The 15,356-nt window shown below is 57.4% G+C and overlaps 1 protein-coding gene across 1 annotated transcript; it reads left to right on the top strand.

Annotated features, from left to right (window-relative positions):
* Window positions 1–7,070: 7,070 nt before the first annotated feature.
* Window positions 7,071–14,743, top strand: PRODH (proline dehydrogenase 1; the record flags this gene model as incomplete). The annotated part of the gene is made up of 13 exons (XM_079543867.1): window positions 7,071–7,243; window positions 11,016–11,050; window positions 11,296–11,445; window positions 11,528–11,592; window positions 11,845–11,961; window positions 12,116–12,195; window positions 12,454–12,535; window positions 12,819–12,911; window positions 13,001–13,147; window positions 13,256–13,431; window positions 13,511–13,609; window positions 13,700–13,788; window positions 14,556–14,743. Exons 1-13 carry the CDS (start codon window positions 7,086–7,088, stop codon window positions 14,741–14,743), a joined length of 1,479 nt encoding a protein of 492 aa, XP_079399993.1. The 5' UTR covers window positions 7,071–7,085.
* Window positions 14,744–15,356: the final 613 nt, after the last annotated feature.

Raw genomic sequence — 15,356 nt, 5'->3', positions numbered from 1 at the left:
CTTTGAAACATTTTGGAATGCTCTGGGCAGAGCCCCAGCCTCCTTATCCAGGAAGACCTTCTCCATAGGGCACTTCAAACAGCTCCTCTGCAGGCAGCCCAGCCAATGGCAAGTGTTTGGATGCACCCCATTTGCTTCCTCCTTTCTCCAGCCACTGCTAACACCTGAAAAAAAAATGAAAATAAAAGATTAAAAAAATTAAAAAGGAAAAAACCCCCATTTTCCAAAGTAATTGCTACAGAAAACCAAAATGCCACCATCTTGGAGCCCAGCAGCATGGCTGCAGCCCCTCTGCCCAATGCTTTGGATCAGGAGGAAGATGTGATGCTGCAGGGGATCTTTGGAGGGAGGAGGACAAAAGAAAAAGAAGGAAGGGAGGCAGGGAGGCAGGGAGGCAGGAAAGGAAGGAAAGGAAGGAAGGAAAGGAAGGAAGGAAAGGAAGGAAGGAAAGGAAGGAAGGAAAGGAAGGAAGGAAAGGAAGGAAGGAAAGGAAGGAAGGAAAGGAAGGAAGGAAGGAAGGAAGGAAGGAAGGAAGGAAGGAAGGAAGGAAGGAAGGAAGGAAGGAAGGAAGGAAGGAAGGAAGGAAGGAAGGAAGGAAGGAAGGAAGGAAGGAAGGAAGGAAGGAAGGAAGGAAGGAAGGAAGGAAGGAAGGAAGGAAGGAAGGAAGGAAGGAAGGAAGGAAGGAAGGAAGGAAGGAAGGAAGGAAAGGAAGGAAAGGAAGGAAAGGAAGGAAAGGAAGGAAAGGAAGGAAAGGAAGGAAAGGAAGGAAAGGAAGGAAAGGAAGGAAAGGAAGGAAAGGAAGGAAGGAAGGAAGGAAGGAAGGAAGGAAGGAAGGAAGGAAGGAAGGAAGGAAGGAAGGAAGGAAGGAAGGAAGGAAGGAAGGAAGGAAGGAAGGAAGGAAGGAAGGAAGGAAGGAAGGAAGGAAGGAAGGAAGGAAGGAAGGAAGGAAGGAAGGAAGGAAGGAAGGAAGGAAGGAAGGAAGGAAGGAAGGAAGGAAGGAAGGAAGGAAGGAAGGAAGGAAGGAAGGAAGGAAGGAAGGAAGGAAGGAAGGAAGGAAGGAAGGAAGGAAGGAAGGAAGGAAGAAAGGAAGAAAGAAAGAAAGAAAGAAAGAAAGAAAGAAAGAAAGAAAGAAAGAAAGAAAGAAAGAAAGAAAGAAAGAAAGAAAGAAAGAAAGAAAGAAAGAAAGAAAGAAAGAAAGAAAGAAAGAAAGAAAGAAAGAAAGAAAGAAAGAAAGAAAGAAAGAAAGAAAGAAAGAAAGAAAGAAAGAAAGAAAGGCGGCTTTTATTTTTAGGGATTTTAGCAGCCAAATCTTGTCAGGCCGTCTGTGCTCTGCTGAGCAGCACCGCAGTAGTGTTGGGCACAGCCAAGAAGAGCTTTCTCATAGAGCAAAATGTCACGATGTAACCAGGTTTAATCACAATCTCAGCACCCTTCATGGAAAAAAATGCCAAGTTTGGGACAAGGTATGTATTGTTTAGCATCTCTGTTGTTCCTGTGTTCCAGTAAGATGCAGGGAAACGTGGCTCTGGGCCCAAACTGTTGCTGCCTTTGGGAACGCTCCAAGTTCCCCCCTGGTGCCCTCTGGTGAGGCTGGGCAGACAGAAGGAGGTCTGGGAGAGTGGATCTTTTCCACCACCCACTGCCGTCCAACTTTGCCCTTCACAGCTGTCAAGAAACAGCCTAGATTGCTTTCCTTCCTTTTGGGTTTGGAGGGATTTTTTTGGTCTTGGACATTTGGTTCTTCTTCCCATATCTCACATTACAGACTGCTGAGGGTGGAGGTGACCCATCGCCAATCCCTGCCCAGGGCACCCAGTGCGGGCTGTGAGTGCCTCCAGGGATGGAGGCCGCACTACTTTGCTCCTCTCACTCCAGTGCCTTAACAGATTCACTCCAGTGTGTCCACATCACTCTCGTACTGGGGAGCCCACTACTGGGTGCAACACCCCAAATGCCATTTTGTTCATCTTTAAAATTGTGGTTCTCCAAAAAGACACTCTCATTCACTCCAGGGCACTGGGAGGAGCAGGCAGTAAGCGCAGGCAGCAGAGGATTTGCTGAGCCCGTCCTTGACACCAGCTCCCAAGCACATCCAGAGAGAATTTACTGCTTTGGGTCTCTCATAAATGCCAAGCTGGTGTGTGATGGATGGACTGGGCTGGGATGCTCACTGCTGCAGCTTCTGCAGCTGTCCCAGGGAGCAGCAATGAAGCACCACCACTATTTGGTTGGGGACGGGACACACAGAGCAGGGCCAGGCAAGGGGGCGGCCCCGCATCAACCAGCACAGCACATCCCTGGGCCAGAGCTGAGTGAGGTCTGCTGGGCACAGCTGCACATCCTCTGATAGGTGAACACCCTCACCTCTCAGTCCCAGCACACACGGATGCACACACGCCCCTGTATGCACTCACATCCACTGCCTCGCGCTCCCATCCCATGCACACAAAGACGCCATTGGAGCAAGCAGACGGCGCGATTCAGAGGATGGCTTGCTGGCAGAACCTTGGCTCTGCACCTGTGAGCGGACAGTTTGGGTTTTTAAAGAAAACTGAAGGAACCACAGCGCTCCGCTTGGGGGGCTGCGGTGGGAGACGGGCGGCTCCGAGCAGAGAAGCCGCTCTGAGGTTGCAACATTCGCCATTTCAGCAATACGGGAACCCCACAGCTTTGCTGTTTTTAGGGTCCTGTCGGTAAAACATCCCCGTGCCCAACGGAGGGTACCGTGGGCTCCCGTGTGCCGGTTCCGCCACGGCTCCGCCCGGCGCCCACTCTCAAAGCCGGTCCCGGCGGGCGGAGCCGCAGCGCCACCGAGCGGCCACACCGCGCTCCTACCGCCCGCCAACCCCTCTCGTCCCCCGGGCCGGGAAGGGAAACGCGACCCCTTCCGTGCTTCCGTCCCCGCTCCTCGCGTGGAACGTAGCCCGGATGGAGCAAAGCCGCAGAGCGGTTCCCGAAAGAGCAGAAGCCAAAGTGTCGGCCAGCGGCGGCACCGCTGTCAGCTCTGCCTGCCAAGTCCTGCCTGGATCTTGTCCCGCTTCACCCTTTAGGGTTGATATTTTCCATCCTCGAGTCTTTTTCTTTCCAAGTCTCAGTGTAAGCAGCCAGGGCACAAGAAGCGCTGAAGCCCAGGACAAGCAAACACCCTGAGGTCTGCCGGAGGATGGTGTTTTGTGGGAGCTGTGGGAGATGCAAATGGATGGGAGCTCACAGTGAAAGAGCTCGCTGTTTTCCAGCTGTATCAGCACCTCTAATGAGAGAAAATGGCTTTGTTTGGCCTGTGTTAGAAAATACAAAATCAGTCACTCTGGCGGAAAGCCGTCACATTGCCAGCTTGTGGAGCAGGGGCTTGGAGTGCTGCCTTCCCCCGTCCCCAGGAAAACCTGAAGAATACAGGCTGGTGACATGGAGAGGTGATTTGAGTTCTCAGCCACTCCAATGTGAGATCGGGGGCAACTGCCAGCCGTGCTGCTGCACGTGGGCTCCATCCCGGGCTCCATCCCAGGCTCCTCTTTGCCCCGTGCTCCTGTAGGAATGTCACTCCCCTGTGACAGTGGGAACATGAGAAAAGTGCAAAGTTTCCTGCAAAGCATTTGCCTGTGAGAAGGAGAGCAGGAAAACAGCAAAAAGAGAACAGAATGGCTTGTCCCCTGTCACTGCAGGCATCCCCATAGTGAAAGGAGGAAAGGGAACATTTTCTTTCTTCTTTTTTCCCACTGGAAGAGCAGCCCAAGGGCCACTCAGCACTACCTGCTCTCAATTAAATATATGGCAAGTTAAGAAGCCAAACCAAGTAGCACTCGGTTAGGGGGGTTCATCAGTTCCAGCTGCATGCCAGGCATCGATTCATGCCCTGCAGCAGATGAGCGTGGTGGGCACCGAGGCTCTGCGAGCCCAAAGGTTTTGCTGTGTCTGCAGCAGCCCTCAGATCAATAAGGCTCTGCTGAGCCACGTCTCTGCTTCCGAGGCACCGTAATTAAGGGTGTATTTTTAGTAAAACGAGACGCCGTGTTCATCGATATGGAACAGCCCCATTCTCAAGGGCAAAGGTGGCTCCAGTTAACCTGCCTCAGCCTGGAAATGGCTGTTGTCCCCCAGCCCAGCAACACCTGGCTGCTCCTGGATGCTGCACACACCCCACACTGGGGCTCCGCACCCTGCGAGGGGCTGCACGGTGCAATGCAAACCTACGGGAAGATGCCCAGCTCCCATCCAGCTGCCCCAAACCCCCGGCGCTCTCCCTTCCCTCGCTGTTTTCGCAGGAATCTTCCCCAGCATGAGGTGTTTGAATCATTTAGGATGGACGGGTTAAAACACAGCTGGCTCCCTTCCAGGCTTTCTGGCATCCCAGCTCAGTAAACAACCCCTTGCCACAGGAGGCAGCCCAGAAAAAGGCCTTTTAAGTTTATTCCCCAGACCCCGATTCTACAGAAATCTTCCAGCGCATTCATTTCTAGGCTGTAAGTGCAGAGAAATGGCTTCAGGCATTCGCTCCCTTTTCTAACCCCACCCTCCACCCCTCACCTTCACCAGACGGCCATCTCAGCTTCATCCCTCAATCCAGGAGGGTGGAAAATGTGAGGGACTCTCTGACTCAGCCCAGCAGCCCCTTATGTGGCACCATGTGGGGCCTCGGGGCCGTGGGCAGGGATGATGGGAGGTTTGGGGGGAAAAGAGAGTGGGATGAAGGTGAAGAAGGATGGAGATGGGGGAGGACGACAAGGCCACAGTCAGTGACACAATGGGTGCTCCAGCTTTTCTACATGTTGCTTTATTTTAGCAATCAGCCCTGTATAACCTCATTCCCCAATCCCATCAGTATCTGCAACCCCATGGAGGTGCAGGAGCCCCCAGGGCTGCTGGATGAGCACCTGGAAGCTCCCACTGCCTGGACACGGCCCTATATCATGGAGCATCGACACTACAGCCACCAGCACGGGGACAAAACCTTTGGCCACCTCTAGACATCGTCTTGTCCACACAGCCACAGAGCACAGTGCCCAGGATCACATCCAGGTGCCTTAGGAAGATCTCCAAGGAGACCCCACCAGCTCTCTGTGCAACCTGCTCAGCCACCCGCACCACACTGAGGTGCTGCTGACGTTGAAAGGGAACCTCCTGAGTCCCAGCTGGTGCCCATGGCCTCTTGTCCAGCGCCAGGCACCATCTGTACCTCCCTGCTGGTACTGAGGGACACGGAGGGGATGCTCAGAGCCCCCTCATCTGCAGGTTGAACATGGCCAGCTCTCTCGGTCTCCTGTAAGAAAGGTGCTCCAGGTCCTTCATCATCATCACAGCCTTTTGCTGAACTCTCTCACGTTTCCAGGGCTTCCTTGCACTGGGGAGCCCAGCACCGTGCCCAGCATCCCAGCTGTGGCTCCAATGCAGATCAGGACAAGATAACCTCAGCTTGCTGGATAACCTCAACTTTTTGGATGCCAACCACCACTGGAACCAAGGAGCAGTGAATTCCAGCTCCCCAGTCTCCCCTCCTGGTGCCACCAGCGGCTGCTGTAACTTGTTGCCATCTGTTATTTTCACTGTGTCAGAAAGCTTCTCTGCTGAGCACCAGCCCATGAAATATGCATGCTGTGTCCTCCCGTTTCCAAACCGCCTTTCTCCTCCTGCACTAAATCCCCTTCTCGCCTATTTGTCTTGTCTTCAGATTGGTTCCTTCGCATCTTATGGCTTCCCAGACCATCAATAAGAGACACTTCCCAGCCCCGAGCTGACTGCTGAGCGATGGGACGGGTGCTTGTGAGCATCACACCTCAGCATCCCGCCACACGCACCCGGATCTGCATTTCCATCGGAATGCTTTGGCTTTCATTTTTAGACCTTGGTCTTTGTGGCCAAATCTGAGAGTAAAACAACACAGAAAAAACTCAGAGCTGAGGCTTCACATCGCAGCTTTGAGCGGATTATTCCACTTTGGGGCAGTAACACAACGCAACGATTATAGGGAAGGAAACGGGTGTTTTTTCATCGCCAACATTTTGCCTCCTCTGCCTCCGGGCCCTTTTTCTGGAGCATCGGCCGAGCCCGCAGGTTGCGCTGAGCATCGCCGGGCGCCAGATGGCACTTTGGGGCCGGCAGGAGGTTGGCTGGCTTCCTGCGCGATCCTACACGGGAGGGGAGCGGTGCCCATGCCCTGCTGCGCTGCCAGGAACCCGGCGTGGGGAGTGCGGGGAGGGAACGGCGGGGGACGGCGGGGGGCGGAGGGGAGTGGAGGGGGAGGCTCAACCCGCAAGAATGGGGCTGCACGGAGCCAGAGAGCAGCCCGACCCAGGTTCGGCGATACCCCCAAAGGAACAACCGGCGGGGCTCGCACTGACACCCATCCCGATGTCGGGACATCCCGCACCGGAGGCGACAATCCTCCTGTGGACGGCCGCGTGGGCTCGGAGATCCCTTAAAGAGAGCCCTTTAGCCCGATCCGAGGGGCTGGGACCGCACCGACCCCCCTAGGACCACTGGGCTCCCTTCCAATCCCCCCCCCACCCCAACCTTTCCCAGTTCCGAAGGGAAGCAGCGGGCAGGACACGAGGCGGAAAGCCGGCCCCCTAGCCCGGGCCCGTGTCTGCGGGAACCCGGCGGGGCGGTGCCGGGCGGGACGTACTTAAGGCGGCGGCGTTGCGGGCGGGCGGCTCCGCAGTGCCCATGGCTCTACCGAGTGCGGTGCGGGCGCTCCACGCTACCGCTTCCCGCATGGGCGCCCCGCGTTCCGTTCCCCGCGGTGCCGCCCCGCCGTTACCGGCTAACGGGAAGGGGGGAACCAGACCGGTACCGCCGCCGGTACCGCCACGGGGTGCGGCTCCGGTCGTGGATTTTGGGGACCGCAAGAGGCGTTCCGCAGCAAAAGCAGCGCCGAACTGTTGCGGGGGTTGCTGGTGCTCGGGCTTTGCGCTGTGGGACCGTTGGTGGAGCACAACCGAGAGGTGAGTGCCCGGAACCGGGGGAGGGGTGGGGGGGGGGTTGTGAAAGAAGCGATGCGGGGCTGCGGGTGCCGGCGCTGAGGTTTCGACATCCGCAGCTGATTGCAGTTCGGGAAGCGGATGTTGGGCCAGGCGCTGTTCGAACGGCTGATGAAGATGACTTTCTACGGGCAGTTCGTGGCCGGGGAGGACCAGGAGGCCATCAAACCGCTCATCCGGCGGAACCGGGCCTTCGGAGTGGGCGCCGTGTTGGACTACAGCGTGGAGGAGGACCTGAGCCCCGCTCGGGCCGAGCGCCAGGAGCTGGCGTGAGCGCGGGGCGGCGGGAGGGCTGCGGGGGGTGGCGGCGCGGAGTTGGCCGCGACGCGATTGGCTCCGAGCGCCCATCCCCCCGCTCCTATTGGCTGAAGGACGCCGTGCGTCACCGCCCCGCCTCCCGCGGCATCGCCCCGACCCCCGGCATCGCCCCCCGATGCCGCCCCCGACTTTTCCCGTCCGCTCCCCAAATTCCCACCCCGCTTCCCTCTGTTTCCATTCCCAGCCTCCTCCCGTATTTCACCTCCTCCCGTATTTCACCTTTTTCCTGCTAACGACACGCGGTGCTGTCACTGTGCCCCCTCCTCCCCCCCCCCCCCCCCTTATCTCTCCCAATGGCACGCAGCTGCGATGTCCTGCTGTGCTAAAAACACCTCCCGAAACTCCGTGTTCCTTTCCGAGCAGGTGTTCCTTTCCCCCCCTCTTCCCTCCCTCCCCCCTCCAGCAGCCTTATCTCTGCCCCGCACCCAGCGCTGCCTATCGGACAGCTATAACCACGCTGCTGGCCCTGGCGGTGATGCGGCAGCAGCTGATCCCTATGTGCTTCCCCGGGCACGCAGCCGTGGCTCGAGTTGCTATCCGAGCCGTGCTCGGCATCCTAATGGAGTGTAAGCAGCTCGTGACGCGGGCGGGGGGGTGACGGGGGGGAGAGAGAGGTGACGCGCTGCCGTTTCTGCTGTCCTTGTGCCGGCTGTGCCCGTACTCAGTGCTCCTGCCTTTAGCACTGAAAGCTGCCTGCACGCATTCTTTCCCTCCTTTCCCAGAACTGCTGCCCACTTCTCTCCCCCCGCCCCCCCTTCGGTGCAGGTTATAGGGCTGCTGCCGCCATGGGGCTCCCACCCAGAAAGCTCTGTGCCCCCCCCCCCCCCCCCACTGTCACCCTGCCTGAGCCAGCCATAGAGGCACAAAGCAGCTGCAGGCAGCGTGTCTGCAGCCTCCTGATGCCATCTGCTGTTGGAGTGCTGTGCAAAGCCTCTAGCAGCACGCTTGCGTGGAAATGCCCTTGTGCTTCCCCCCAAAAATGCTCCTCGTGATTGCAGCAGCGTGGTACAGGTTGAACCCATGTCCTGGCATGCCTCCAGCCAGCTCAGTCCTGCCCTGCCCGGGCTGCTGTTCTGCACCCTGCCAGCTTGTCACAGGTGTCCTCCAGGTGCCACTATTGAGCACTGCAGCCGGGTCATGTTGGCACAGCCAGGGAAAGGTTCCCTGCAGGCAGTGCTGGTGGGTGTGGGATGCAGGCAGGTGGGGCTTTGCTCCCTGGGAGGGGAAAGTGGAAGAGTGCGTCAGGAACCAGGTGGGGTTGCACTGATGTGGGCAGGGAGGCTCCTTCCCCTGCAGCAGGGTTCCTCATTCCCAGTGGAGCCAGGTGCCAGGGCATGCTGCACATTAGGGTGCTTTCTGTTTGGCCTTTGCAGGGAAGTGCTGCTGCAGTCCTGGAGCTGTGTGCTGGAGTACAGGCTTGCAGGATTCTCTGCCAAGTGCTTCGTTTCATTCCTTCCTAAGCAGTTTCAGATATTGCCCACAGCTTGAGTGTGGGCTTCCTGTGACCACAAGGCTTGCCTTGAATGTGGTCACTGAGAAACAGCTTCTCCTTTGTGTTTCACTTGTCCTCTCTGCCAGACCCACCTCCTGCTGATGGGGCAAAGCAAGCAGGCTCATGGCAGCCTCTAGCCTAAAATGCATTGCCACCTGCAGCTTATTTCTGACAAGGGCACCCTTATGCTTCTCCTGAGATAATGCATCTGAACCTGATCCAAAACTCCCTGAAAGCCCAATTCTAGTGTTGGCCACATCACCATGCACAGCCATCCAGCAAGCTGGTGCTCCCTGCATCGCTGCATTGGCTCTTCCTTGACAAAGCAGAATGGTGCCTGCTCATTTTCACACTTTGATCCCAGGGCATCCTGCAGGTGAAGCATCTTTGGATTCATTGCACCCAACTGGAGCATTCTGTAGGGCCTGGTTTGTGCAGGGCTGGTGATACCTGTGTGTTCAGAGCTTACACAGGGCTGAGCATGCCTTGCAAATGCTTGCCTTGCCTTCAGGAGCACTTGGGCAGTGCTCAGAGATGCTTCCTGCCCCCTATGGTCTGGAATAAGCTACTTCAGCTGGGCTAAGTGGCATTTGGGTGCTGTGGGAATGGCTCTGCTTGCCAAAACTAGCACTGCAAAGAGAGCGGCTGATATCCAGGAAGGGGCTATTTCTTCAGCTGGAAAGAGCTTCCTCTATTTTGTTTTGATGTAGAACAATAAAGTGAGCACCATGGCACTGCTTTAAACACCCCCCCCCCCCCCCCCCCGGGATGGAGGGGTTCAGTGCAGTCATGCAGCAGGAATGCTGCTGGAAAGGGTGTGTTTGTCTTCAGGAACACAAAACACTTCAAATTCAAGGGGTGTTTGCTGATAACTGAGCTGCGTAAGCCAGAAGGGCTGTGCCAGTGCTGCTTGTCCCCAGCATACAGGTGCTGGATCGAGGTGTGCTCAGGGCTGCAGAACTGTCCTGCCTGCACCAAGAGCATCTTGCAGCCATCAGGGCTTTGCTATTGCATCTTTCTTTCCTGTTCTGGAGCAGCAAGGTTCCTGACCTGTCCTGGGAGCACCGCAGTCACAGAGCAGAAGCCAAGGACACAGCAGGTTGTGGCATGGCTCCCGCTGAGCTGCGGTTCACATGAGGCTTTGCTGCGCTCTGAGCTGCCCCAGGGAGCCTCCAGCAGGAGGAAAGGGCTTTGTTTGTGCTTCCAGCAACTCCTAATCCCTGTCGTGGGGTTCTCACGTGGGTGCTACCTACTCTGGTGAGGCTCCTGCGCTGGTGGCATGGCTAATTTGGGGCAGTGATGCTGGGGTAGTGCCAAGCAGAGATCTCCTGGGAGGAGATGGCTCTCCTGAATCAGGCCCCTGTATGTGGGCTGGCTGTGGGGCAGCGAGGAGGCTTAGCTCCTCGAGCTTCAGCAGGAACTCATGACTTGGGCACCAGCCCAAGCTGTCAGTTCCCTGCTCCCTGTGACAAAAGGCTCAGGCTTGAAATTACATCCAAGTTGGCTGGGGCTGGGGCTGAGCTTTGTTTGAAAGCAGTTGGCTGGTGCTGACATGCAGTGGAGCGGGGCAGCTGAGTGGCAGTGGGGCTGTGGGACCCATGGCTTGGTGCAACCCGCTCTACTCAAGCTCTTTGCTTTATAGTGTGGTGTTGGGATGAGGTTTGGTGCTCCCACAGTTTGAGGGCCATAGAGATCATGGAATGGTTAAGGTTGGGAAAGATCACTAAGATCCCCAAGTCCAACACCAACTCCCCCCTGTCATGCCCACTGCCCATGTCCCTCAGTGCCACATCTACACGGTTCTGGAGCACCTCCAGGGATGGTGACCACACCACTCCATGGGCAGCTGTGCCAGTGCATCACTGCTCTTTTGGAGATGAAATGTTTCCTGATATCTAACCTGATGGAACACACAGCTCCACCATAGATGGCCCTGTCCTTGCCATGTGGTGTGCATCCCCAACCATGGTGGGCTGGGATGCGCCAAGGTCCAGAGCATCCTCCCTGTCTGCTCCTTAGGAAATGTTGTCTTGGGTATCGAAGTCTCTTTGCTTTCCGTGAGAGGATTTGGGGCACCTGAGCTGCCAACAGGGTGGTGTTGGCCCTGTTAGCAATGGGATGGTGAGGGAAGAACAGGGTGTAGTGCCAGGCCTTGGGGCTGCCCTGGCCACCAATGCGTGGCTGCAGGGTGCTGCTGGCCTTGTCCTCACCTTCCCTGTTTCTCTTCTTAGCTCCTGCACCTCTGCAGCCGAGAAGGAGCCAGGAGGTGAGTGATGGCCTCTCCTGCTCTCAGCAGATAGCGCCTGGCTGAAGGCCCAGCTGCTCCAGGCACCTGGGGGAAAGACTCCTTCCTCCTTCATGAGTTGGAGGAGGAACGTTGAGGTTCTCAGCTGACCCCACTCCTCCTCAAATGGGGTCTCAGGGGGTTCTTGTGAGGTGTGAGGAAGGAAGCAGGAGCTGGTAGGGCTCAGCAGGGGCTGTGGGGCACATCTCTGCCCTCTTCCAACCCAGGAGCAGAGCAGAGGGAGAAGCAGTTCCGTGCCCATCGTGGCTTTGGGGATCGCCGTGATGGAGTCATCAGTGCACGCACCTATTTCTATGCCGATGAGGCCAAGTGTGATCAGCACATGGAGACCTTCCTGCGCTGCATCGATGCATCAAGTAAGTCTTCAGTGTGTCCCTGTGTGCCTGGAGACACCAGGGACCCTGCCCCAGCCAGCCCTGCCCCTGTGACTCTTTCCAGGTGGCAGTTCAGAGGACGGCTTCTCGGCCATCAAGCTGACAGCACTGGGTAGACCTCAGTTCCTGGTGAGTGTCCATGGGGGTGAGTGGGATGGGCTGAGTTGGATGGAGGACAATGGGTGCTCTGGGGTGCCTGAAGCCACCTAGGAGATGGCCACAAGCTTTGGGAGCACACAAAAGGGTCCCAATGTGAGAATATGGATGCTTTGTACCAGGCTATGTTCTCACACTATGGGGTCAGGGTCTGTCTGTGGGGCTCTGGAGGGATCCCTTGGGGCTCTGAACCCAGACAGCTCACCCCAAGCTCTGTCCCCACAGCTGCAGTTCTCAGAGGTGCTGGTGAAGTGGCGACGGTTCTTCCACCAAATGGCTGCAGAGCAGGGCCAGGGCGGACGGGCAGCGCTGGAGATGAGGCTGGAGGTGGAGAAGTTGCAGGTGAGCAGGGTGATATCCGAGGGGTGAGGTTGTGCTGCTGGGAGGGGAAGAAGGGAGAGTCTGACTGTCAGGGATGTGCTGCAGGAAGGGTTCTGGAGCACTGTGACACCTCTGGTGGGGTCTGGCTGTGCCTTGATGCTCCTTTTGGTGGCAGGAAGCCCTGGCCAAGCTCGGCATCGCAACCAAGGCGGAGAGCCAGCACTGGTTCACAGGCGAGAACGTGGGTGAGAGTGGGTAAGTTGTCCACAGCCTGTAGGGTGCTGTGGGGTGGTTGGTGCTGGGGGATCTGGGCCCCGCCACAACCTTGGGCAGACAGGCAGCAGCAAGGGGAGGTCTCCAAAAGTCACCGCTGACTTGTTGTGGCAACCAAGGGCTCTCAAAGCAGAGAGGAGTGACAAGCTGGGTCAGGGTGCCACTTGCAGCTGGTTTGCTGATGGGGTGGGAGCTGGTAGAGACCCTGCCATCAGCACACAGCTGACTTCCCACCCACAGCACTGTGGATCTTCTGGACTGGAACAGCCTGATTGACAGCCGCACCAAGCTCTCCAAGCTGCTGCTCATCCCCAACATCAAGGTGTGTGTGTGTGCTTCAGCCAGGCTCTGCCCACCAAGCAGCTCAGCAGTGTGGGCACTGCCAGTGTGAGACATCTCATCCTTGTCCTGGGGTGTGAGGCTGCCATCCTCAGGCTCTGCATGGCTTCTGGAGTCCCACACTGACCTGCTGCATGCAGCTGGTGGGATGAGCGCCCCATGTGCAGCACAGGTTGGGGGGGTCTTGGGGTTGGGCTCCCCTGGATGTTTGCCCCCCTATAGTGCTGCTGTGCCAGGCAGTGTTGAATGGGCTCTTCTCGTTTCAGACCAGGCAGCTGGAGCCTCTGCTCTCACACTTCACCGAGGAGGAGGAACTGCAGATGAAACGGATGCTGCAGCGGATGGACGTCCTTGCCAAGGTGCAGGGAAGGTGGGGACAGGCACTGCTGCCGATGGGGACACATGGCAGGCAGCCTCAGCAGCCCTCTGTGCCTCCTTCACCCCACAGAGAGCCACGGAGACGGGCGTGAGGCTGATGGTGGATGCAGAGCAGAGCTACTTCCAGCCAGCCATCAGCCGTCTCACCCTGGAGATGCAGCGCCGCTTCAACAGGGAGCGGGCCGTCATCTTCAACACCCACCAGTGCTACCTGAAGGTGAGGCAGGGGACGGAGTGCACGGATTGGTGATGCTGTAAGCAGTTCAGTGTGGCTTTGGGATGGCTGGTGGCACCGGTTTGGTGACCCTGGGCCATCTCTGCCTAGGAAGCTTACGATAATGTGAGTGTGGACGTGGAGCTGTCGCGCCGGGAAGGCTGGCACTTTGGCACCAAGCTGGTCCGTGGAGCCTACATGGATCAGGAGAGGGAGAGAGCAGCGAAGATTGGCTACGAGGATCCCATCAACCCCACCTATGAGAAGACCAATGAGATGTATCACAGGTAGGGGTTGCCCCCACCATGCTCCTGCCTTCCTCCCCGGCGTGATGGGGCAGCCTCACCACGCAGCCCCCTGCTGCAGGTGCCTGGACTATGTGCTGGAGGAGATCAAGCACAGCCGGAAAGCCAACGTCATGGTGGCAACTCACAATGAGGACACTGTCAAGTTTACCCTGCGCAGGTGGGTGCTGGTGGGGTGCCCAGTCCCTGCTCTACACACAGGACATAAAGGGTCTCTGCTCTTTTCTTAACATCGAGGCTTGGCTTGCAGGATGATGGAGCTTGGGATCCATCCTTCAGAGAAGAAGGTCTGCTTTGGGCAGCTGCTGGGCATGTGTGACCAGATCACTTTCCCCCTAGGTGAGTGCTTCAGCATCAGCACCTGGGAGCAAGCAGGATGTGGCAGAGGGCTCCTGTCCCACTGTCACACCAAGGTTTCCCTGAGCAGCTGCTGGGGGGTTTGAAGGCAAGATGGAGCCAGGCTGTGGGTTGCTGGCAGACTGGCTGAGGACTTCTGGTCTCCAGAACCCAAGGCCAGGGGAGTAGTGCAAGGCAGACTGGGCAGCTGTCCAGCATGGATGCTGCTCTGTCCTGGAGTTCCCCCAGTAAGCAGGGCTTGGCTCTGGGTTTGCAGCCTCCTCTGGTCATGCTGGAAAAATGTGTTAACTTGATGTTTCTATTTGAATGCTTCTTAAATTGGCCCGGCCCTCCCTGCTGGCATTCCCAGGGCTGCCGGTGACCTCGGCACTCTCTCTCTGGCACTTTCCCAAATCCCTGTGCAAAGCAGGGAGGGGACAGGCTGCTGTGTTTTTCCCCCCCCCAGCTGTCCCAGACAGGCTCCCTCCATCTGGCCAGAGATGCTCCCAGGCTTCCTGTGGGTTGCTCAATCCCATCCTCCAGCCCTCACATGCTGGGCTCGCCTTACTTTCCCCCACACACAGAGGCAGGGAGCTGGGCTGGCAAATGGGACATCCCTGTGTCCCCAGCCCTGGTTGTCTAGAAACCATCACTGCTACCTGGTGTGCTCTGGGTTGCTATGCCTGGATCCTTGCCCTTGGTCACAGCAGTGCCAATGGTGCCTTGGAGGGTCTTTGGGGCACTTCCATGCTCTCCCTCTCTCCTTCCAGGTCAGGCTGGCTTCCCTGTCTACAAGTACGTCCCCTATGGCCCAGTGGATGAGGTGCTGCCCTACCTGTCCCGCCGTGCCCAGGAGAACAGGGGCTTCATGCAGAGAGCCAACAAGGAGCGGGACCTGCTCTGGAGGGAGTTCAAGCGGCGACTTCTTGCAGGCACCATCTTCAGCACCAACCCCTGACCCCTGCAGGACCTGTGCCCAGCAGTGGGGCTCTTGTGCCTTCGTGTTAACCACTAACCCAGCTCCTCTGCCTTGTTGTGTTGCTGTTTTTCCTCCTGAGGCCTTTGCCTGAGGGGGAGACGTTCTCTCATTGCTGTAGAACTACATCCTCCTTCTGGAGGCCACTACTGTAGGGCTGCCTAGCTGCCCCAAGTGATGTCCCTCTGCTGTTCTTTGGCAGAGCCAAAGCTCTCAGTGCCTTGTGACCATGCCAGCCCTGGGACACCTATCATGGGGATGGGATCTGCTCAGCCATGTCCCTGTGCTGCCCTATGAGGCCAGGGCAGTTCTGGGGGTCAGGGAGCCAGGAGTCCAGGAGTTGGGCTGCAGCTCAGCTCTGCCAATCACTGCATTTGCAGCAAATTACAACAATTAAAGCACTGCTGCTCTTGTTCCTCGAGTCTGTGGGTAGCGTTGGGTTCTGCATTGTTTTCCTGATAGCAAAGGCTGGGGGGTGCTCCAGCCAAAGCTGCAGTGTGCTTTCTCGCAAGGGTGCTGGATGCAGCAGCAGGGGGAGTTGCGAGGCAGAGAGCCCATACTGTGCAGCAGCCATCGCAGCAGCTGTACTCCAATG

The sequence above is a fragment of the Tetrao urogallus genome (assembly GCF_951394365.1).
Source record: "Tetrao urogallus genome assembly, chromosome: 17".
Taxonomy (NCBI): domain Eukaryota; kingdom Metazoa; phylum Chordata; class Aves; order Galliformes; family Phasianidae; genus Tetrao; species Tetrao urogallus.
Note: the sequence above shows the minus strand (reverse complement) of the source record. Positions and strands in the feature narration are given on the sequence as shown.